The sequence below is a fragment of the Heterodontus francisci genome, chromosome 1, assembly GCF_036365525.1.
Source record: "Heterodontus francisci isolate sHetFra1 chromosome 1, sHetFra1.hap1, whole genome shotgun sequence".
In the NCBI taxonomy this organism is placed as follows: domain Eukaryota; kingdom Metazoa; phylum Chordata; class Chondrichthyes; order Heterodontiformes; family Heterodontidae; genus Heterodontus; species Heterodontus francisci.
Window position 1 is genome coordinate 195,911,189 of NC_090371.1, and position 24,953 is coordinate 195,936,141.

Genomic DNA, 24,953 nt, shown 5'->3' on the forward strand with positions numbered 1-24,953 from the left:
TGCAAGTAGAACTGAGTTATCCAGGATGTAAGGACTGGGGAGGGGGCACGTTTCCCCCTGCCCCCTCCCCACCCCAACCCCGTCCCCCAGATCTAAAATATTAAATTTCAAACGGAAATCATCGTTCATATGAATTAAGCCAGTGAATGGTATTACATTAGCAGTCATAGCTCCAACATGTTTCCAAAAAATAAGAACAGAATTACGGAAGGAAACTGAGTGACGTATCTTGAAGTGTGAATTACCGCAAGCACAGAAGTTCTTTTTAAAATTCCTTTATTAAAGCAAACTATTGCTCAAATTCAAATGGTAACATAAAAGACAGGAAACTGCAAAGAAATTGCATGTCCAGATAATCATACAGTCAGAGTGTGCACCAACCTTCATGCCACTCAACAATGGTATGAAATAAAATTCTGCCTTGAAATCTAAAAATGTTCTTCATTCTAAAAGCAAGTGTCATGAACTATCCTTGTAATCTTGTTACACATTGCTGTAGTCAGCACAGTAATTAAAGTTCAGCCAAAGTAGACTTAATATTTAATGCCTAAATATATAAGGATGAAACAATTTCATAAAGTATTTTCCCCTAACTTAATGATCCCTGAGATACAAGAACATTCTAACCTGTTAAGTACTAATAATAAACAGTAAAGAGGAAAGGTATGTTCATTTATATAACTCTATCACATCCCCAGGATGTCCCAGACCAGGCCAGGCTGTGGTGCCACCGACATCATGTGTAACTGCTATTTACACCATCTTGCCAGATCTGGGCTGGACAGTGGAGGAAGGTCCAGCCTGATGTGTCAAACTGGCCCCTCAATACATAGTCCATTGTTTTTATGATGATCTGAGATCACTCTCTTGGCTCATGACTGAACTTGTCAATTGCACAATGCTGGTAAAAGTGTCAAACTTTCATGAGAATACTTTCTGAAAGTACGGTCACTGTTGGAATGTGTTCTCAAATTAATAACAAGCTTTACACACTTACATAACTGTTGAATACCTTCTATAGACCCTACAGGAATTCTCTTTCTCCAATTCTAACCTCTTGTGCATCCCCGACTTCCTTTGCCACACCATTGCTGGCTGTGCCTTCAGCTATCTAGGCCTCAAGCCCTGGAAATTCCTCCCTGAACTTCTCGCCTCCTTTGACTTTCCTTAAAACCTCTCTCTGACCATGCATTTGCTCATCTGTCCTAATGTTTCCTTCTTTGGCTTGATGTCAATTTGTTTGATTACGCTCTTGGAAAAGGTGCTCTGTAAACTCAACTTGTTATATAAAGTTTGCCTTATAAAGTTAAAAGTTGCTGTGCTCACCATGGTACTTTGCAAAAAAATTATTCCTCAAATTTAGGTCATGCTTATTCCGGATAGATCTCTTAAAACTGACATTTCAGCTACTTTGAGATTCTATGGTAAATGTGGTGTGATCTCAGTGAGGCTGGTAGAGGTGAGAACCATGTTCCCACACCTAGGGCTGGATTTTGTTCTCCTCCCAATGTCGGGCTCCGTGGCGGCGGCGCAGAAGATCACAGTGGCAGCGGCCCGCCATGGAACCCGACACCGGGATTGCTGGGCCCAATCTTCCCGGTGGCGGGGAAGCTCCATGGTGGGCCCTCCGCCGCACTGCAACAGGACCTGACTTTACTTATTTAAATTACCTGTTTGCATGAATTAAAATCTAATCCAGAGCAATCTTACCTGCAGTTCCGGATCATCAGCGCGACGTGTGGCACTCATGCGCCTTCACTTTCCCATCCGGGGGGGGGAACGGGGTGAACTCGACATTTGTTGTGTAGTGGGGGGAGGGGGGAGTGAAGGGGTGAACTCTGCACTTAGTGCAGTTGTGGAGGTGGGGGAAGGGGTGAACCCTCCATTGGTAGTGTAGCTGGGGGGGGGGGTGGGTTGGGGGGGGGAAAGAGAGAAACAGGGCAAATATGCATTTTTGGTGTAGTTGGGGACAGCAACACTGCAGTTTCTTTGCAGGGCTGGCAGCCCTTTAAAAATGACGCCACGCCTGCGCAGAAACAGTTGACACCATTTACGGCGTCGCTGAGGCCGACCCCACCATGTGATTGGGGGGCAAGGGTGGAGGGGTAGCCGGCCTGCATCGGATAGTGAGCCGCCAGGTTCAAGATTGCAGTGGGGTGGTGGCACACAGCCCATGTGTGCCAGCCATCATTTTTATGCCTGCTGTCGCTCCCTGTGGTGGGACCACAAGATTCAGCTCCGAGTATTGAGATCCCTCCGAGAAAACACCTGCATATCTGGAAATTGGATGAAGTCAACATTGAATTTGGATCTGACTCCACATCCCTCCTCGGTCAAAACGCCCATCGACACTCAGTGTGCTGTACTTATTTTGAGGAAACGAATCTTAGTGTACTGGTTCTGGTATGGTACTAAACTAACAACCCAGAGGCTCAATTCAAATCCCACTGTGGCAAGCTGTGAAATTCAGTAACATTCAGCAATTTATAGGGTACCATGACTGCAAACTGAACACTGAAAAAACTCAGCTCTGGTTCACACATGTCCTTCAGGGAAGGGAATCGCCCTAGATCTAACTCTAGTCCACATTATGTGACTGATTCTTATAGTCCTCCAAAGCACCACTCATTTCTACAATTGATAGAATAAGGACCACCATTACCTTCTTGGGACAAATAGCAATGGGTAATATTTTGCCCACATGGTAAGAAATGAATGGAGATTTTGTTGAGGTAATAGAGGATTGCTGGTAACCACAGAACAAATCAGAAATTATTAAAGGGGTGCAGACCAAATAAAATACATTTTAAAACTTTAAAAACCCCCAAAAGCAGCTATTAGGCATCATAATGAAAACATGACATTGTGCTGCCATGCTGCATAACCAAGTGGTGGGCCATTCGTTTATACCTACAAACCCCCATATGCTAAGTTATTGATTTCAACTGTACCACTGTGGAAACCCAGCTTCTGGCTTAAGGGAGGAAAGAGAAATTGAGGGAAAAAGGCTGGCTGCTTGTTGCAAATCTCCTAGCAGCTTGTCTCAGACAGACAATGTACAGAGACAGGGGGAGCAGAAACAGAGGTGGGCGGGCAGGAAAATTCATGCCCGGCTGGCATGCCAGTTTACTGACACCATCACGCTCCCAGACCATTTATGGCCAATTAACAGAAGTCGACTAGAATTTTCCAGTCCGCCTGTGGGCCACTCATGGTGTCGGGAACAGGACCAGCTGGCTGGAGGTGGCCTCCCAGTAAAGGCCTGCTGAGGTCGGGGAAAAAGAACCTGACCCGAACCCGACCGAACCACAGCAGACCCTAGCCCGAACCGGCCCGAGACCCTCCAATTTTGCCCTGAGCCTGACCATCCCTTTACTTACCTTCCAATTCAGAACCTCCAGGAAGCTGCAGCGTGTGCATGATGATATCATAGAGACCTCACTCACTCACTGCACAGACTCAGTTTCTCTGCTTGATGTCCCAGACTCCCAGCTCAGGTAAGTTTTTTTAATTTTAATACTCAACGAGCAGAGCACTTACCGTGTGTGTCTGGCAGGACCTGGACCCAGCCTGACCCGACCCGAGCCCGAAAGCCGGACCCAGAAGAGGGGGCCGACCCGAACCCGACACGTCATTGGGTCCTGTTGGGTTCGGGTCGGGTAGCAGACCTTTACCTCCCGGAGGCAGACTTTGGGGCCAGTGCTCCAGACAGGCTTTGAGGCCCTCTCTGCCTACCTGGCCACTGCTGCAGGCAACAGGCCGCCCTGTCGAGATCTCCCTCCATGATGGTAGACCAGCAGCTGTGACCATTTCCCATTTCTTAATTTAGAAGTTTTAAAAGTAGCCGAGAGGGCATCTCAAGACGGAGGTGCGCTCTCTTTCTCTCTCTCTCCTACCTGAAATGGCAGGCTGCAGCTTCCTCTGAGCTGGAGGACCTTCTATTGGCCCTCCAGCTTCGAAAGCCTTCCACTTTCCTTAATTGGATGGCGAGCATGCCCTCTGGCCACTAATTGGCAAATTCAGGGAAAATCATTGCCGGGTGACTGTTCCCCATATATTGCAGGGTTGGGACCTCCATTTGAACCCTTATTTTAAGAAATACTATAATTGTCAGAAAGGGCAGACCAGAGTATTCAAAACCATTTCTAACAAATAGTAACATTTAAGGTAGAAATATTGTGAATATTAATCCAGCATTGATTTGCCACATAAAATACTGATAGGCAAGAACTGAAATGTAGGACTGAATTTTTAATCAGGGGTCGGGGACCGGAAATGGGGGCTAGTTCCACGTCCCAAACCCGCACAGCATGCTTACTGCAATCTTCAATGTTCCAGCCAATTAAAGGTCAGGGAGCGGGCTCGTCATCCAATCAAGGACAGCGGGCAGGCTCCTGAAGCTGGAGGGCCAACGAGAGATCCTCCAGCACTCAGTGATCGGCAGCCCCACCGGCTGAGGTGGCAGCTGCCAATCTGAACATGGAGACAGCGACAGACAAGTGGAGGTAAGTTAATTTTATTATTTAAAAAGCCACAGCTACCTGGCCATGATCCTGGAGGGACAAGCCCTCCCAGGGGACAGCCAGCAGCCGCAGCATGATCCATCAGCCACTCCGCACCCTCCCGCACTGAGCCCACCATGTGAGCTTGGACGGAGTCCAGGCCAACTTGGGATGTCCGCATTGCTGAATGGAAATCCCAGTCAGTAGGAACGGATCTCAACAGGCCCCTTAATTAACAATAACTGGCCTCAAGTAGGGTGGCCAATCCATCCCCAAGCTGCCCTCATTCAAAATGGCTTGGGGTCAGGATTGTGGCGGCAAACTGGCACAGAGGCCGGAGGCACCAAATTGCATGCCCTCCCGCCCCTGATCCGGACCCCGACCCGACCCTTTTAAAAATCCAGCCCACAATCTTGCAAACCACCACTGTGCAACACAGCAACTTTTCAAATTCATCCATATTAACCCATTATTTGATCAAATTTGTTCCAAAATTTTTTTAAACATACCATTGAAACAGGTTTATATACAAAATTGCTGTAGAAACAATGAATATTCTTCTAGATCCTGATCAGACCCAGAAGTGCACTGATATTTTCATCACTACTTGACAAAACTGTATGTGGTTTTGCTCATGCTCCCAAGTTGAATAATGACACTGTTGAACAATGGAATCTTATTTTGCCCTTATGCTTTCAGAATTAGCAATGAAGCACACCTTGGCCCCATGTGATGTGGGCTCCCCTCTTCTTGCTTTAACCTTAGCCTCTGATAAATATTTCAGTCTGAAAAATCTTCAGTCAACTTCTACTTCCTATATTATCTTCATAATGGTTCATTGCATAAGACTGTGCTTCTATTTGGTACCAAATCAAGGAAGGCTTTTGCACAAAAGACTTGTGCACACCCAGACTGCTAAAATTCACTTGGGATCATTCCTTTCTGTTCTTAATCATGATTATAAAGAAACTCTGTGTGCAGTACAAAAGTTATGATGATTAGGCTATCATTGAATTTTGCCAGGCCCTCTATTTAGTTTGAGTTACTTCAGTCTTCAAGGTGTAAACATTTTATTCTACAAAAATTTAAAACCAGTGCAAGTAGAGTTAGTAAGTCCCCAAAGCTCAGCAGATAAATGCACTAGCCAGTGTGATGCTGAGCCATACGTACCAGGTTGGTCTTAACGTGGGCAGCAATGGGGTTCCACAATTGACCTCGGGTGATTTCTGGGTTTTTGCTGCTGATTGGTACTCAGCGACTCATACTGAAAAGTACACTATGGTTCACTCCAAAGTCTAATAGCCTACCAACACTTATTGTCCAGGCTCATGATATCTGACTCCTGTCTGAAACCGCTTTAGAAGTGCTTGCTGGACCTGTGCTCCTTTATGTAAAAATATGAAACTCACTCAGTTCAGAAGGTTTTAAAAATTAAAGTTGGTGCATGGTGCCACTGCATGAGTGTGAAGGAATCTAATTGCAGAATATTAACATCCTATCACATCAGTATATACAGCAAAAAACTGCAAAATAATTTACTGCCTATACAGATAAACAAGAAACACTTTAATTAATGGATAGCAAAGTAAACATGATTCTGATCCACTCAGTACTTGAAGTATCCTTGGCACTGTTCAGATTCTTTTCAAGGCACTGAATGAAAAAGACATAAATAATTACACAAATGCACATTAGGTTCCTATAGCTCTTTACTGCATATTCATCAACAACAGCAATAAATGAAATAGAATTTTTAAAAAAGTGATCGTCAGTCAACTTTTTATGGGTCGCTTAGCTTGGACAGGGCATGGGACAAAATGGGAGAAAAGCTAGAGAGACCCAGGTTCAGAGCGAGGGTGGGGCAAAGCACCAAAGACAACTGAATGAATGGCCTCAATCTTCGTGACTAAAAAGTCCATGAGTTCCTTGCACTTCTTGTTGGAGGTGAGAGTATTGGGGACATGGAAGAAGGATTTAAGGAGATAGTTGGTAGTGGTAAAAAGAAGCTAAGGGTTATCTCTGCTCTCTAGGATAAGCCTGTTTTGGCAGAGGAGTATGAATTTGATGTGTTCTAGCCACATTGGGTGATGGAATGCAAAGCCATGAAACTAAGGAAGAGAAGCAAAAAGCTGGAGTACAAAATAAATAAGAATAGTTTGGACAAAGTGATACAGAAGAGGAATCTTCAGGTTTTGAGGGGGGAGGAAAATACCTACCTTATGTCAGAGGTGGTGAAAAAAGGTAAACAGGATCTTAAGATGTACAACTCAAGGAATAAGGTACAAGTTCTAGGAAATGATACAACTTGCTGGAAATTGGGAATAAAAACAGAAAGTGTAGGAAATACTCAGCAGGTCTGGCAGCATTGTGGAGAGAGAAACACTTTTTTTATTCTTTCATGGGATGTGGGCATTGCTGGCAAGGCCAGCATTTGTTGTCCATCCTTAATTACCCTCGAGATACTGAGTGGCTTGCTAGGCCATTTCAGAGGGCAGTTAAGAGACAACCACATTGCTGTGGGTCTAGAGTCACATGTAAGCCAGACCAGGTAAAGAGGGCAGATTTCCTTTTCTAGAAGGCATTAGTGAACCAGGTGGGTTTTTACAACAATCGATTATAGTGCCATGAAACTGTTACTGAGACTAGCTTTCAATTCCAGATATTTATTAAGTAATTGAGTTTTATTAATGAATTGAATTTAAATTCCATAAAATGTTAACTTGGTTTCCCTCTCACAGATGCTGCCAGACCTACTGAGTATTTCCAGCATTGTGTGTGTTTTAATCTAGGAAAGGATAATTAGCTTGCACAAAATATTGGTTTGATTGAACGTGGGTATTGTGCAGTTCTGGGTACTTTTAATACAGGGGGAACATCTTGGTCTTGGAGGTGCATGAAGAAGGGGTAAATAAATGGATAAATAAAATTGGTAAGAAAGGGCTTAGAAGAAATATTGTTGAGGTACTTAAAGTTCCAAAAAGATAAACTGAATCTCGAGTTTTGATTTTAATCCTACCCACACAGTTAAAACGCTCTACATTAATTGCCTGCCCTGAAACTGCCAGGATCCTACTATCCACAGGAAACAAGGACACCCTGCTCAAATTTGCCGGAGTCCATCTCGGCATATGCACATTGGGTCCCGACGACATCATGAAATTTTAACTCGGGTCTGAACAGGGAATCCACTGAGGCATTCTTGCCGGGCAACCCAGGACATGAGGCCAACATAAGTGAATATTTTCCTTTCCTTTGTGGGAGCAAGAACAGCAGAGTGCTCCTCAGAGACCCACAAGGAAAACTTAGGCCTCTGTTGCCATGGACACCCCATCCAAACGGGAGATCCTGCAAAATGTCCCTAGAATCCAATCCCTCCACTTACCTTGTGTCAGTGGGCAACTTCTGCTGCTTCCCACATGTTTCTGCATGTTAATGAGGCCCGGGAGTTAAGATAGCCATGGCCTGATTTCTGCAGCAGTGGATGAATTTCCAAACCAGTTTGCCACCTACCCACCCTGAACCTGCCTGGAATTAAAATCGGGGCCCACAGTAATGCTCCATATTAACAAAAGCTCCAGGACAAAGAAACAGAAATACAGCGGTAAAGATGAATATACAGCTAATAAATAACATATTCGTGTAAAGGGTGGTAAATATGTGGAAGGACTAGTCAAAGAGGCAATGCAAGCATGGCATGTTACATATTTGAAGGGAGTGACATATACTATTTAATGGACATGTTTATTGAAGAGAGGTAGGAACTCAGACTTCTAGACGAATAAAAATGGTCATTTCCTGTCCTAGGAGCATCAGGGTATATTAAAGGAGCTTGTCTAATAATGGCTCATGGGTAGCTTTAGTCGCCTGGAGCTTGCTTTATGACCTTCAGAGGTCAAAAGAGCATTTTTCCATAGCTTTTCCTTAATTTGACACAGGGTTTCATCCCTTTTCTCACCTCCGGTAGGGATTATTACTAGTGATTGGGAGGGTAGTATTTGAGGGTAAGCATTAATAGGCTTCATGGTCCCTTCTTTTCATAGGTTCATAGATCAGTACTCAAATGGCACAGTGACCTGACTGGACAAGCAGTAGGAACCTTATTCACTGCTGTTAAACTGTGTGGTTTAGTCTGGGTAAACTTCAGCACACCTGGGTGTTCCTAAAATTATATTCTCTGGATTAGTTTTAAGTAGGCTGTATCCCTAAGGGGAGAGAGTATGCACTCCATTAACCCACAGAGTTAAGTATAAAACTACAATTGCTTCAATATTACTATAATTGACTCTTTGGGGGAGTATCACTCATCTCTGCCTCATTGTGGAGGGTGAAGAAAAAGTACAGGTTGAGCAATGAGAAGATAAATAATGCAGTCAGAAGACAAGACTAGAAGTTACCATCATTACAAAAAACTGAATTTTAGGTAAAAAGCAGCTTAGACTTACCAGAAGGCATTAAACATTTTTATTGTAGCCAGGGTAAAGCTTCTTTACAGCAGTCTCAAAATTCTCCTCTGGTTAAGAAAAATATAAGGAAGAAAATGTTGCAAATGCTGAAATTGTCAAGTTATGCTTCTGTGCATTTATTTGCTGTGGCGAAGAGATATAGCAATTATATTGGGCTCGTTTTTGTCCCTGATACTTGAATTTTACAATAAACAATATACGCAATATTGTGACTCAAATCCAGAGTCTCAATATGTATTCTCCTCTTCATTTTCAAGAAAAGAGGAAATACAACAACTGTTAGTAAAGTAAAAAGTTCAGTAGCACTAGGTAATTCATTATGTGGATCTCTGGGATCAACAAAATGTCAATCTTCATAAATGCATTCAGACACGATTCTCTTTTCCTGTTTTGAGATCCAAAATGTGGATCTCCAGGGAGTAGAGGACTTTTTTTTGCCATTAGGTGAAATTTCCCTCATATTTTTGAGTGGGAGGCAGGGGGAAGAAATATGTTACATTATTAAATGGGAATAATGCCATAAGCAATTTATTTTATTCTAAATTTATCAATAATACTACATGACACAATTCCAATTTTACTTAAAAGCATACCTTCATCATCACTGCTATGGTAACCTGGCTTGTTCTTGTAACAGAAGAACGTTGGTGGAAGAAGCAAGTTTAAGGCAAGAGCCCTCTGCTCTGGAGTTGGTGTAATTTCACTCAGCATCACCACATCTTCATCTCCCTCCTCCTGTTCTTCCATTCCTATATAGGAAATGAAAAGCAAGTCATTACCATTCACTGCGTAAAAAAGTTCTTCCTCACATCCCCCCCGCATCTCTTGCTCAACACCTAAATTCTATGTCCCCTAATTCTTGTACCATCAGTTAATGGGAATAGCATTTCTTTGTTTACTTTAACTAAACCGGTCATAATCATGTACACCTTTTATCAAATCTCCCGTCAAACACATTTGCTTCAAAAAGAAAACAACCCCACCTTCTCCAACTCACCATTATAGCTAAAATCCCTCATCCCTGGAACCATTCTGGTAAATCTCCTCTGCACCCTCTCAAGGACCCTCACATTCCTCCTTAAGTGTGGTGATCAGAACTGGACGCAATTCTCTAGTTGTGGCTTAAACAAAGCTTTATAAAGGTTCAGCATAACTTCCCTGCTTTTGTACTCAATACCTCTCTTAATGAAGCCCAAGATCCGATATGCTTTGCTAACTATTCTCTCAGTATGTCCTGCCACCTTCAAAGATCTATGCACATGAACCCCAGGTCCCTCTGTCCCTGTACAGTCTTTAGAACTGTGCCATTTAACCTATATTGCCTCTCCCCATCAGTTCTGCCAAAATGCATCACCTCACACTTCTATGTATTAAACTCCATCTGCTGCGTGTCTGCACATTCTGCTAGCCTATCTATGTCATGTTGCAGTTGATTTGTATCATCCTCACTGTCTGCCACACCTCCAAGTTTGGTATCATTAGCAAATTTTGAAATTTTACTCTGTATATCAATATCCAAGTCATTTACATACATCAAAAAAGCTCTGGTCCTAGCATTGACCCTCAGGGAACACCACTGTCTACCATCCTCCAGTCTGAAAAACAACCATTTACCATGACTCACTGTTTTCTGTCCTTAAACCAATTTTTAATCCAAGCTGACACTGACCCTTCTGTTCCATGAGCCTCAATTTTGTTTACCAGCCTTTTATGTGACACTTTGTCAGATGCTTTCATAAAATCCATACAGACAACATCCATTGCTTTCTCTTCATCAATCTTCGCTGTTACTTAATCAAAAAAATAAATTAGTCAAGCACAATCTGTCTTTTACAAATCTGTGCTGGTCTCCTCAATTAACTCAAACCTCTCCAAGTGGGTCCCTTACAGTCAGAAATGGGGGAATTTATAATGGGGAACAAAGAAATGGCAGACCAATTAAATACATACTTCGGTTCTGTCTTCACAAAGGAGGACACAAATTACCTCCCAGAAATGTTGGGGAACATAGGGTCTAGTGAGAGGAGGAACTGTATGAAATCAGTATTAGTAGGGAAATGGTGTTCGGATAATTGACGGGATTGAAGGCTGATAAATCCCCAGGACCCGATAATCTGCATCCCAGAGTACTTAAGGAAGTGGCCCTCGAAATAGTAGATGCATTGCTGGTCATTTTTCAAAATTCTATAGACTCTGGAACAGTTCCAATGGATTGGAGGGTAACTAATGTAACCCCACTATTTAAAAAAGGAGATAGAGAGAAAACAGGGAATTATAGACCGGTTAGCCTGACATCAGTAGTGGGGAAAATGCTAGAGTCTATTATAAAAGATGTAATAGCAGAGCACTTGGAAAACAATGACAGGATCAGACAAAGTCAACATGGATTTATGAAAGGGAAATCATACTTGACAAGTCTACAGGAATTTTTTGAGGATGTAACTAGTAGAATAGATAAGAGAGAAACAGTGGATGTGGTGTATTTGGACTTTCAGAAGGCTTTTGATAAGCTCCCAAATAAGAGATTAGCATGCAAAATTAAGGCAATTGGGACTGGGGGATAAGGAGAACTGGTTGGCAGAAAGGAAACAAAGAGTAGGAATAAACGGGTCTTTTTCTGAGTGACTAGTGGGGTACCACAGGGATTAGTGCTAGGACCCCAGCTATTCACAATATATATTAATGATATAGATGAGGGAATTAAATGTAATATATCCGAGTTTGCAGATGACACAAAGCTAGGTGGAAGTGTGAGCTGTGAGGAGGATGCAGAGAAGCTCCAGTGTGATTTGGACAGGTGGAGTGAGTGGGCAAATACATGGCAGATGCAGTATAATGTAGATATATGTGAGGTTATCCACTTTGGTGGCAAAAACAGAAAGGCAGATTATCTGTACGGTGAGAGATTGGGAAAGGTGAAGGTGCAGTGAGACCTGGTGTCCTTGTGCACCAGTTGCTTAAAGTAAGCATGCAGGTGCAGCAGGCAGTTAAAAAGGGCAAATGGTATGTTAGCCTTCATGGCGAGAGGATTAGAGTACAGGAGCAAGGATGTCTTGCTGCAATTATACAAGGCCTTGGTGAGACCACATCTGGAGTATTGTGTGCAGTTTTGTTCTCCTTATCTGAGGAAGGATGTTCTTGCTATGGAGGAAGTGCAGCGAAGGTTCACCAGACTGATTCCTGGGATGGCAGGACTGACGTTTGAAGAGAGATTGGGTCGATTAGGTTTGTATTTGCTACAGTTTAGAAGAATGAGAGGGGATCTCATAGAAACCTACAAAATTTTAATAGGACTGGACAGACTAGATGCAGGAAGGATGTTCCCGATGGCAGGGGAGTCCAGGACCAGGGATCACAGTCTAAGGATAAGGGGTAAGCCAACTAGGACTGAGATGAGGAGGGAATTCTTCAGAGAGTGGTGAACCTGTGGAATTCCCTACCACAGAAAGCAGTTGAGGCCAAATCATGAAATATATTCAAGAAAGAGTTAGATATAGTTCTTAGGGTAAAGGGATCAAGGGATACGGGGTGAAAGCGGGAACAGTGTACTGAGTTTGGATGATCAGCTATGATCGTATTGAATGGTGGTGCAGGCTCGAAGGGCTGAATGGCCTACTCCTGCTCCTATGTTTCTAAGTGCCCGTTGATTTTTTCCCCCTGATTATTGTTTCTAAAACCTTACCCACCCACTGAAGTTAAACTAATTGGCCAGTAGTTATTAGGAATGTCCTTACACCCTTGAAAAAAGGTGTCACATTTGGTACTCTCCAATTCTTTGGCAACTCTTCCGTATGTAGGAAAGACTTGAAGATTATGGCCAGCCCTTCTGCTATCTCCACTCCCATTTCCTTTAGCAACCTGGGATGCAAGCCACCTGGACCAGGCGACTTATCCACTCTAAGCATAGATAGCCTTTTCAGTATATCCTTCCCATCAATTTTCACCCCATACATTATATCTACCAACTCTGCTTCTACTGATATTGTCAGCAACCTCTTTCCTAGTGATACAATGTACTCATCAAGTATTCTAGCCTTGCCCTGCACCTCTAAGCATTTAGCACCTTATTCCTCTTTATTATACTTTCTATACTTCTGTATGCTGGTGCCCATCCCCCTGCCAATTTAGATTAAACCCTCCCTAACCTCACTAGTGACCCTGCCCTAGAGGACATTGGTTCCAGTCATGTTAAGGTGCAACAATTCCTTTTGAATAGGTGCCACATGTCCTAGAACTGGTCCCAACATCCCAAGGATCTGAAGCCCTCCTTCCTGCACCATGCCTCAAGCCACACACTGATCTTCCCCATTTAACTATTTCTGCTCTCGCTAGTACGTGGCACTGGGAGTAATCCAGAGATGACTATCTTCTATGTTCTACTTTTTAACTTCCTCCTTAGCTCCTGGAAATATGACCATAGGACCTCAATAGGTGTTCTCTGTGCCATTGGTACTGATGTGCACCACGGCGTCTAACTCACTTCCTTCCCCCTGCGGAATATTCTGCACCCTCTCCATGATGTCCTTTACCCTGGCACCAGGGTGGCAACACACCATATGGGACTCACGATGACAGTTACAGAAATGTCTGTCTGTTCTCCTGACTACGGAATCTCTGAAAATGACTGCATCGCTACTCTTTGCTGTTCCCTTCTGTGCAGTCCCTTGCCCATTAATGCCATGATCCGGACTGCATTCCTTCAAGGTGTCGTCACTCCCAGAAGTTTCCTAGGCTGAGTTCGAGCTGAAGCAGCTGGAGCCACTTCCTACACACATGGTTCCCCAAGACACATGAAGTGTCCTGAAGTTCCCACATGTCGCAGGAATTGCAAGCAACAGGTCTCAGCTCCCATCCATGATCTAAGAAGAAAATCTGTTCCCTCCTTTAGAATCTAGTTAATACCTGTATAAACTATTAGTTTTAATTAATACCTCTAGACCTCCTCTGTGCTCATATTTTTGATACTAATTCCCCTACTTACCCCAATTGAAATTTTATTAATTAGATTAACTGGATAAGCTATAAATTTAATACAAGACTTTATTGTTTCCCGACCCTAGTTTAAAAAAAACCCTAATATTTGGCATTTTCTGTTTTTGTTTCAGATTTTCAGCATCTGCAGAATTTTGCATTTGTCACAAAAATCTAACTTTAGCTCATTCTTATCCAGATAGAGGATGACAGCAACAGCGGTCTGACATTTTCAATAAACCATAGCTAGGTTTTTTTTTTAAATGCAGATTAAACTGGATGTGAGAATGGACGTTTTGTTTCCAAATAATGATAATTACTCGATCCAAACAAAATATAAGTGGCTGCAATAAAATTGAAAATAAGACATAACTCTTCCTCCCCAGTAACAAAGAATGTAAATCTTTGTGCAGTTCACCCAATAGCACAAGAAGTGTATCCAGTGAGTAGCTGAGCCCATGACACCAGCAAGGTCCCAGGTTCGATCCCCACCTTTGCTAAATTAACTAGTCTCAGATGGGCTACAGCAATCACTACAAATAAGTTCAATGCTCCAGGCAACAAAAAAGACAGAAAAGGGACACTATTTCCACTCCTGATGACTATCGAGCACCTGAGTGACTGGGTGAGGTAAGAGAGAGCAACACAGTGAGAAAAAAAAAATTGGAGAGATTTGAATCAGTACTTGACGATCAAATAGCCTGGTGACGCATTCTGTTGAGGCCTACAGATGAATAATGGTTATTTGAATAAGGTACCATAAGGTGACCAAAACTTGTGGAACTGTTCCCCAGCAAGGAGTCAGTTCTGGAGTGCAGTGGGGTACGACGAGAAAATTAGAGAGAAAAGAAAGTCACAAAAAAAGGTTTTTGTTTGCTCCCAAGAATTGTCAGAATGCCAATCAACTAGACTGTTCTGTTATGCATTTCATATAGTTTGCAATCAACAATATTTTCGAAATAAATGTGATTTATACAGTTGCTTAAATAAAAACAAATAGTGTATGTGGCTATTAAAAATGCAGATAAACATTCTACTAACTCTTCTAATTAAACATATCTGAACTCCACACATCAGAGAAATATTATGCTATATTGCAAGATGCTGATTGAAAAACCATTCTGTGGACTTTACCTCGCTGAGACTTTACTTCCTGCTCCAAATCAGATGCCCCAACAAGTAAAGTAGGATTGTCATTTCCATTTTGATCATTCTTTTCATTTTCTGTCGAACAGCACGACCCTTTTTCTGCTAATCCAGACATGTCAGTTGTGTTCTGCACTCTCTCAATGATTTGCTTGAACACCTGAGCCATTTCTTTTAGCTTAAAGTGTACGGCAAACTCTAAAAAAGCCTGCTTATTCTCAGAATAATCCAGTGCACGCCAAGTCCAGATCCGATAACTGGCTTTTGCATGCTTCAGCTCCAGGTCTCTTGTGATCCAGTGATTGGCACAGCATTTATTTGCAGCATTCCACATCACTAGTCGTGGTAGTTTTGTTATTTTGTGTTCTAAGACTCTAATTTCTCCAAATGCTCGCTCCTTCCACTGCAAGGATGTCCTTTCAAAGCAGTATAGCTTTGCTCTGTTAGAGAAGAGAACATTTTCGCCATCTAGCGCTGCAGGTGGATAATTAACTGGTGGAGGGAATGGGAACATTGGTTCGTGTACAGGTTTACAATCTCCCCTATTGTTCCCCTTTTGCCCTGCGGCATTTGCTAGGTCACTTGCACCCAGTTTAAACTGGAAATCACTACCTGCACCAAATGTAAAAACTGGGCAAAAAACAGTAGAAAGTGCAGTGAAAAGTGAGTGATCTGTTGCTGTTCTCTGGATATCTTCTTTTGTGATACCATTATTAGCTTCTGCAAAACTACTGCTATTAGATGGAACATTAGATGCAGAATCTCCTCCAGGTAACGACAAATTTAGTGCTTCTATATTCAGCCATCTCTTTGTGCTAAGAGAAGGATCCTCTTTATCACTTGTGCTATCTTCCTGTTCCACATGGCATCGGTCACTGGTGGCGGCAGAACTCTGGTGAACTTTAGAATGGCCTAGCTTTTCAGAAAAATGTAATTCTTGCACATCACTGCTTTGATCATTGAAAATAAGAGTTTTTTTGCCTTCTTTATTTATATTATCAAATCTCTCCAAAGGATTTTCAAGTGCAGGTGTTACATTACTAGGTTGTAAAAGTGGAACTGATTCTCTCTCAATTACAGATGGCTGCGTACTTATGGGCACTTCAAACGCTGAAGCTTCCTTTGTTTTGCAGGTAGCGACAGCATCAATGGGTGCAACATGAGTTTGTTGTTGACTGACTGAAGAGAGATCCTTGCTGAAACCTGCTGCAAAATCCTCACAATCAGAGCTAGCTGATTCTGTGCTATGAAATACTGCTGGTTCAGAAGTTAATATTTCTATTAGTGACGTTTCTTTTAGCTTGCAGGTTTCAACACCAATATTAGTTGTTGTTTTATCAGTACTCTGCTGCTGAATTACTGCTGGTGACAAATCCTCATGATTCAAGCTAGATGAATGTGCCCTGTTATGTTTATATGGCTCAGCAGTTATCAGCAGCTCTGAGGTTGAGGATTTCTTCACTTTGTTAACGTCGACTGGTGTAACAGTGCTCTGCTGCTGACTGACTGTTAAGGGGTGGTCCTGACTGAAGCCGGCTGTAAAAACCACAGAACTGGAGCCAGTTGAATTTGTCCTAGAGAAAACAGGGGACGTTTCAGCAGCACGAGTAAAAAAATTCAAAGACTTTATGCTGCTTTGAGTTGTAAGAAAGCTTTGTGCAAATGGTGTTGAGTTTGAGGAGGAGGAAACTGATGACGGTGAAGCAAACAAAGATGAAGCAGATGTGACAATACTTGGATCTTCTAATTTAAATTCAGAGCTTGCTGTAGTTGATCTACTGATAGTTGATAAATATTGTTTTTCATTCAAATTTGGAACATCATTCCTGGGTACTTGGGCAAATGTAAAGAGGTCAGATACAGCTCTTGCAACAACTGAACCTGTGATAGATGTTAAACTTTCCTGGTTTCTTAAAGATTCACTTGACCTGGTTGCTGCTTTTGTGTTGGGGATAAGGTTCAATGAAAATTTTTCAGTTCCAGGATTGAAAACAGAAAATAATGGTGCTGTCTTGGCTTGACCACACAATGGTCCTGAAGTACCAAACTTAAAAGTTTTTGGTGAGCCTTCTTGTGAACTTTGTTCTGTCACATTTCCAAAGGAAAATTTGAGTGCTGTTCCAATTGAGTCCGAAAGCACTTTGCTGTTGTAAGTGGCTGATGTCATACAGGTTGCTTGCCTATTTTGAGGATTTACATCTTTACCAGGTGAATCACATAAAGTTTTATTGTGAAACACAGAAGTCAAACCACTAGTTGAATTACTTGCAGCAGAACACGAATTAAGCTTCTCAAACATGAAACTTGCTGATGCTGGCAGTGGTTGCTGATTTCCTGTTTTGGAGGCTGAAGTATTTCCAAATGTAAAGACACTGGATGACACAGATGACAGTGAAACTCCAGAAGTGATTGTGGGGTTAACTATAACAAAATTTGAATTGCTGGAATTTTTTTGGGTGAGTGGTGAGCCAGAGCACTTATATACCGTGACACCACCAGCAGTGGAGTAAAATAGTTTTTGCTGATGTTCGCCTGTTTTGTCAAAGCCCGTCATTGTTGTGCACAAGTTCAGAGTAACTGGAAGAGATACTGTGGCAGTTGTTGTCCCCAGGCTTCTAACAACGCTCGTGATGCTCGAGATGGTTTTAGATTGAACAGATGATGAAGAAACAGGATCATGTTTTTGCTTTTTATCTCCTACGTTAAGCAACTTTTTAAAACTATTGGATAACAACATCTCAGAGTTTGAAACTGATGAAATACTGGTAGTGGATCCTGAATCAAGAGGCAAGGACAACTCTAAATTGCTTGAACTGTTGCCACAAAATTTCTTTTTTACATTTTTACTGGATTGACCAAAACTGAACAGTTTAACGTGAGGCTGTTGTACTCCATCAGGTGTTTTGAGCAGCTCTGTAGAAATACCAGAAGATACTGAGGGGTCCACACCATTTTCATTATCAGAATATTCTTCAGTCACAAAGCAATTCCAGTCTTTTCTATAGGACTGATAGTGTTTGTAGCGCAGTTCCTATGACAACATCAGAAAACAAATGTTGAAATGTGTCATTTTCCCTTTGAAAGAATTCTACTTTCCTCAACCAATTCTTGTGGTAGCTAGTTCCACATTCTAACCACTGTGAGACTAAAGAAATTTCTCCTTTTTTATTGAATTATTAGTAATTATCTTGTATTTAAGGGCCCGAGTTTTGGATTCTCCCACAACTGGAAACAATTTCTCCACATCTACCCTGTCCAACTCATTCATAGTTTTAAGGATCTCTATTAGGTCACCTCTAAGTGTTCTCTTTTCTAAAGAAAAAAGCCCCAACCTGTTCAATCTTTCTCGATAGCTGCAATCTTTTTGATCTGGTATCATGTTTGTAAAGCTTTGTTGCACTTTCTCTCGTGCTTCTGTGGCCTTTTTAAGGTATCGAGACCAGAACTGTGCATAATACTGTCTGATGAGGTTCTGAAAAAGGTTTAAAATAATTTCACTACTTTGGAATTCTATACCACTAGAAATAAATCCCAGTGCTTTGTTAGCATTCTTAATTGCTTTGCTGAGAGGGGAAGAGTTTCTAAAGTGCGTTCAGGAGAATTTTCTTGATCAGTATGTTTCCAGCCAAACAAGAAAAGAGGTATTGCTGGATCTAGTTTTGGAGGAATGAAGTGAGTCAAGTGAATTAAGTGTTAGTAGCGGAACATTTAGGTGACAGTGATCATTCTAACATAAGGATTAGGTTAGCTCGGGAAAAGAACAAGCAGCAATCTAGAGTAAAAATGATTAATTGGGGAAGGCCAATTTCAATGGGGTGAGACCAGATCTGGCACAAGTAAATTTGAATAAAAGCCTGGCAGGCAAAATAATAATGGAATAATGGGCTTCCTTTAAAGAGGAGAAAGCTGGGGTACAGTTGAGGCACATTCCTACAGAGGAGAAAGGTAGGACAAAAAAAGCCAAAGCTCCCTGGATGATGAAAGAAATAGAGAGTAAGATGAAGCAGAAAAAGGGCGCACATGACCGATGTCAAGTTGATAATTCAAGCAAGAACCAGGCTGAATACAGAAAGTTCAGAGGGGAAGTGAAAAAGAAAATCAGAGAGGCAAAGAGAGCATATGAGAAGAGTGGCAGCACACATAAAAGGGAATCCAAAGCTTTCTTTAGGCATATAAATAGTAAAAGGATGGTAAAAGAAGGAGTGGGGCTGATTAGGGACCAAAACAGGGAATTACACATAGAAGCAGAGGGCATGGCTGAGGTATTAAATACTTTGCATCTGTCTATCTCAAAGAAGATGTGGCCAAAGTCACAGTGAAAGTGGAGGTAGCTGAGGCACTGGATGGGCTAAAAATTGCTAAAGAAGAGGTATTAGAAAGGTTGGCTATACTTAAAGTTGATAAGTCACCAGGACCGGATCAGATACATCCAAGGATACAAAGGGAAGTAAGGCTGGAAAGTGCAGAGGCACTGGCCATAACCTTCCAATCCTCCTGAGTTACAGGCATGGTGCTAGAAGACTGGAGAATTGCAAATGTTATACCAGGGTTTTTGGTGGCGTAGTGATAATGTCACTGGAATAGTAATCCAGATACCTTGGTTAATGATCTGTGACATGGGTTTGAATCCCACAACAGCGGATGGTGAAATTTAAATTCAATTAATAAATTTGGAATTAAAAAGTTAGTCTAATGGTGACCATGAAACCACTGTCGATTGTTGCAAAAACCCATCTGGTTCACCAACGTCCCCTAGGGAAGGAAATCTGCCATCCTTACCTGGTCTGGCCTATATGTGACTCCAGACCCACAGCAATGTGGCTGACTCTTAAATGCCCTTTGAAATGGCCGAGCAAGCCACTCAGTTGTATTAAACCACGACAAGTGTACGAAAAGGAATGAAACCGGACTACTTGCATAGACCTAGTCACTGGATATGACAACGGCTAACCCAGCCCTGTTGACCCTGCAAAGTCCTCCTTACTAACATCTGGATGCTTGTGCCAAAAATGGGAGAGCTGTCCCACAGACTAGTTAAGCAATAGCTTAACATAGTCATACTCATGGAATCATACCTTAAAAACACAATGACCCTGACACCACCATCACCATCCCTGGGTATGTCCTGTCCCACCAGCAGGACAGACTTAGCAGAGGTGGCGGCAATAACCTGTTCGCTGACATTCAGTTTGGGTTCTGCCAGAACCACTCAACTCCTGACCTCATTACAGCCTTGGTACAAACATGAACAAAATAGCTGAACTCCAGAGGTGAGGTGAGCATGACTGCCCTTGACATCAAGGCAACATTTGACTTAGTATGGCATCAAGGAGCCCGAGCAAAACTGGAGTCAATGGGAATCAGGGGGAAAACTCTCTGCTGGTTAGAGTCATACCTAAGACAAAGGAAGATGGTCGTGGTCATTGCAGGTCAATCATCCCAGTACCAGGACATCACTGCACAAGTTCCTCAGGGTGGTGTCCGAGGTCCAACCATCTTCAGCTGCTTCATCAATGACCTTCCCTCTATCGTAAGGTCAGAAGTGGGGATGTTCGCTGATGATTGCACAACGTTCAGCATCATTTGCGACTCCTCAGATAATGAAGCAACCCGTGTCCAGATAGAGCAAGACCTGGACAACATCCAGGCTTGGGCTGTTAAGTGGCAAGTAACATTCGCGCCACCTAAGTGTCAGGTAATTAACATCTCAAACAAGAGAGAATCTGACCATCTCCCCTTGATGTTCAATAGCATGACCATCACTGAATCCCCCACTATTAACATCCTGGGGGTCACCATTGACCAGAAACTGAACTGGACCAGCCACATAAATACTGTGCCTACAACAGCAGGTCAGAGGCTGGGAATTCTGTGGCGAGTAACTCACCTCCTGACTCCCCAAACCCTGTCCACCATCTACAAGGCACAAGTCAGGTGTGTGATGGAATACTCTCCACTTGCCTGGATGGCTGCAGTTCCAACAACACTCAAGAAGCTTGACACCATCCAGGACAAAGCAGCCTGCTGGATTGGCACCCCATCCACAACCTTCAACATTCACTCCCTTCACCATCGACACACAGTGGCAGCAGGGTGTACCATCTACAAGATGCAGTGCAGTAACTTACCAAGACTCCTTCGACAGCACCTTCAAAACCTGCGACCTCTACCACCTAGAAGGAAAAGGGCAGCAGATGCATGGGAACACCACCACCTGCAAGCTCCCTTCCAAGCCACACACCATCCTGACTTGGAACTATATGGCTGTTCCTTCACTGTCACTAGGTCAAAATCCTGGTACTCCCTTCCTAATAGCACTGTGGGTGTACTTACACCCCAAGGACTATAGCAGTTGAAGCTCACCACCACCTTCTCAAGAGCAATTAGAGATGGGCAATAAATACTGGTCTAGCCAGCGACGCAAACATTCCATGAATGAGTAAAAGAAATACTGCCACTCGGCCAGGAAATGGCCCGCCAAAGGTTTCCATCCGGCCCACGGATGTATTTCAGAGATGAGAAATTTCCCAATGTCGTCTTTTATCAGATCGGCTTTTTAAAAAAGTTGGATGTCAGGTTCACAGCTGACAGGTGCTGACATTGCTTGCCTTCATCGGTCGGGGTATAGAGTATAAAAATTGGCAAGTCATGCTCCAGCTGTACAGAACTTTAGTTAGGCCACACTTAGAATATTGCGTGCAATTCTGGTCGCCACACTACCAGAAGGACGTGGAGGCTTTGGAGAGGGTACAGAGGAGGTTTACCAGGATGTTGCCTGGTCTGGAGGGCATTAGCTATGAGGAGAGGTTGGATAAACTCGGATTGTTTTGACTGGAACGACGGAGGTGGAGGGGTGACATGATAGAGATTTACAAAGTTATGAGCGGCATGGACAGAGTGGATAGTCAGAAGCTTTTTCCCAGGGTGGAAGAGTCAGTTACTAGGGGACATAGGTTTAAGGTGAGAGGGGCAAAGTTTAGAGGGGATGTGCGAGGCAAGTTCTTTACACAGAGGGTGGCGAGTGCCTGGAACTTGCTGCCGGGGGAGGTGGTGGAAGCAGGTACGATAATGACGTTTAAGGGGCATCTTGACAAATATATGAATAGGATGGGAATAGAGGGATACGGTCCCCGGAAGTGCAGAAGGTTTTAGTTTAGGCAGGCATCAAGATCGGCGCAGGCTTGGAGGGCCGAATGGCCTGTTCCTGTGCTGTACTGTTCTTTGTTCTTTATTGGGAACAAAACTTCTCAACTTGGACAGATTTGGGGTATTCCAGTAGGTTTCCGACTATTTTTTAAAAGCCCACCGGAAACCCCAAATCTATCCGAAGTTGGGAAACTACTGTTCCTGATGTCAGAACCTGCCACAAAGCAGTTGTGCAGAGCGCTCCTGCTCTCTGCAACTGAGAGAGTGGGAGCGAGGGGGGGGGGGAGGCGGCGCGAGAGAGGGGGGGGAGGCGGCGCGAGAGAGGGGGGGGAGGCGGCGCGAGAGAGGGGGGGGAGGCGGCGCGAGAGAGGGGGGGGAGGCGGCGCGAGAGGGGGGGGGAGGCGGCGCGAGAGAGGGGGGGGAGGCGGCGCGAGAGAGGGGGGGGAGGCGGCGCGAGAGAGGGGGGGGAGGCGGCGCGAGAGAGGGGGGGGAGGCGGCGCGAGAGAGGGGGGGGAGGCGGCGCGAGAGAGGGGGGGGAGGCGGCGCGAGAGAGGGGGGGGAGGCGGCGCGAGAGAGGGGGGGGAGGCGGCGCGAGAGAGGGGGGGGAGGCGGCGCGAGAGAGGGGGGGAGGCGGCGCGAGAGAGGGGGGGAGGCGGCGCGAGAGAGGGGGGGAGGCGGCGCGAGAGAGGGGGGGGAGGCGGCGCGAGAGAGGGGGGGGAGGCGGCGCGAGAGAGGGGGGGGAGGCGGCGCGAGAGAGGGGGGGAGGCGGCGCGAGAGAGGGGGGGGAACGGAGCGAGAGAGAGGGGGGGAACGGAGCGAGAGAGAGGGGGGAGAAATGGGCGGGGGGAGGGGGGGGAAAACTGAGCAAGAGGGAGGGGGAGAGAAACGGGGGGGGAGGAGAAACGGGGGGGAGGAGAAACGGGGGGGGAGGAGAAACGGGGGGGGAGGAGAAACGGGGGGGGAGGAGAAACGGGGGGGGAGGAGAAACGGGGGGGGAGGAGAAACGGGGGGGGAGGAGAAACGGGGGGGGAGGAGAAACGGGGGGGAGGAGAAACGGGGGGAGGAGAAACGGGGGGGAGGAGAAACGGGGGGGAGGAGAAACGGGGGGGAGGAGAAACGGGGGGGAGGAGAAACGGGGGGGAGGAGAAACGGGGGGGAGGAGAAACGGGGGGGAGGAGAAACGGGGGGGAGGAGAAACGGGGGGGAGGAGAAACGGGGGGGAGGAGAAACGGGGGGGAGGAGAAACGGGGGGGAGGAGAAACGGGGGGGAGGAGAAACGGGGGGAGGAGAAACGGGGGGAGGAGAAACGGGGGGGAGGAGAAACGGGGGGGAGGAGAAACGGGGGGGAGGAGAAACGGGGGGGAGGAGAAACGGGGGGGGAGGAGAAACGGGGGGGGAGGAGAAACGGGGGGGGGAGGAGAAACGGGGGGGGAGGAGAAACGGGGGGGGAGGAGAAACGGGGGGGGAGGAGAAACGGGGGGGGAGGAGAAACGGGGGGGGAGGAGAAACGGGGGGGGAGGAGAAACGGGGGGGGAGGAGAAACGGGGGGGGAGGAGAAACGGGGGGGGAGGAGAAACGGGGGGGGGAGGAGAAACGGGGGGGGAGGAGAAACGGGGGGGGAGGAGAAACGGGAGACGTGAGGTAGGACAGTGAGGAAAATCATGATGTGGAATCTGTATGGGTGGAGCTAAGAAACACCACGGGGCAGAAAATGTTGGTGGGGGTTGCCTTTAGGCCCCAAACAGTAGCGGAGATATCAGGGATGGCATTAAACAGGATATTAGAGACGCGTGCAATAAGGGTACAACGGTAATCATGGGTGACCTTAATCTACATATAGATTGGGCTAACCAAATTAGCAATAATACTGTGGAGGAGGATTTCCTGGAGCGCGTACCTGACAGTTTTTTAGACCAATACATTGAGGAACCAACTGGAGAACAGGCTGTCCTAGATTGGGTATTGTGCAATGAGAAAGGATTAATTAACAATCTTGTGCGAGGTCCCTTGGGAAGGAGCAACCATAACATGATAGAATTCTTCATTAAGATGGAGAGTGAAGTAGTTAAATCCGAAACTCGGGTCCTGAATCTAAACAAAGGAAACTACTAAGGGATGAGGTGCAAGTTGACTATGGTAGATAGCGTTGAGGGTGGATAGGCAATGGATAATATTTAAAGAACGTGTGCATGAATTACAACAATTATTCATTCCTGTCTGGCGCAAAAATAAAACCGGAAAGGTGGCTCAACTGTGACTTACAGGAAATTAGGGATAGTATTAGATCCAAAGAGGAGGCATATAATATTGCCAGAAAAGCAGCAAGTCTGAGGATTGGGAGCAGTTTAGAATTCAGCAAAGAAGGACAAAGAGACTGATTAAGCCAGGGGGCGGGGGGGGGGGGGGGGGTGGGGGGTGGGAAATAGAGTACGAGAATAAACTTGCGGGGAACATAAAAACTGACTGTAAAAGCTTCTATAAATATGTGAGGAGAAAAAGATTAGTGTAGACAAATGTCTTACAGTCAGAAACGGGGAAAATTATAACGGGGAACAAAGAAATGGCAGAACAATTAAACACATACTCTGGTTCTGTCTTCACAAAGGAGGACACAAATAACCTCCCAGAAATGTTACAGAACCAAAGCTCTAATGAGAGGGAGGAACTGAAGGAAATCAGTATTAGTAAAAAAAATAGTGTTAGGGAAATTAATGGGGTTAAAGGC

At 44.6% G+C, this 24,953-nt stretch overlaps 1 protein-coding gene across 1 annotated transcript in view; it reads right to left on the reverse strand.

The window, feature by feature from the left end:
* Positions 1 to 259: 259 nt before the first annotated feature.
* Positions 260 to 24,953, reverse strand: part of LOC137374178 (serine-rich adhesin for platelets-like) — a 53,009-nt gene continuing 28,315 nt past the window's right edge. Inside the window, exons 8-11 of the mRNA XM_068039966.1 lie at positions 15,071 to 18,113; positions 9,559 to 9,714; positions 8,945 to 9,012; positions 260 to 6,155 (exon numbers count right to left, since the gene is read on the reverse strand). Coding sequence (XP_067896067.1) covers positions 8,954 to 9,012; positions 9,559 to 9,714; positions 15,071 to 18,113 — 3,258 coding nt within the window. The 3' untranslated portion in view covers positions 260 to 6,155; positions 8,945 to 8,953. The remainder of the gene's footprint in view (positions 6,156 to 8,944; positions 9,013 to 9,558; positions 9,715 to 15,070; positions 18,114 to 24,953) is intronic.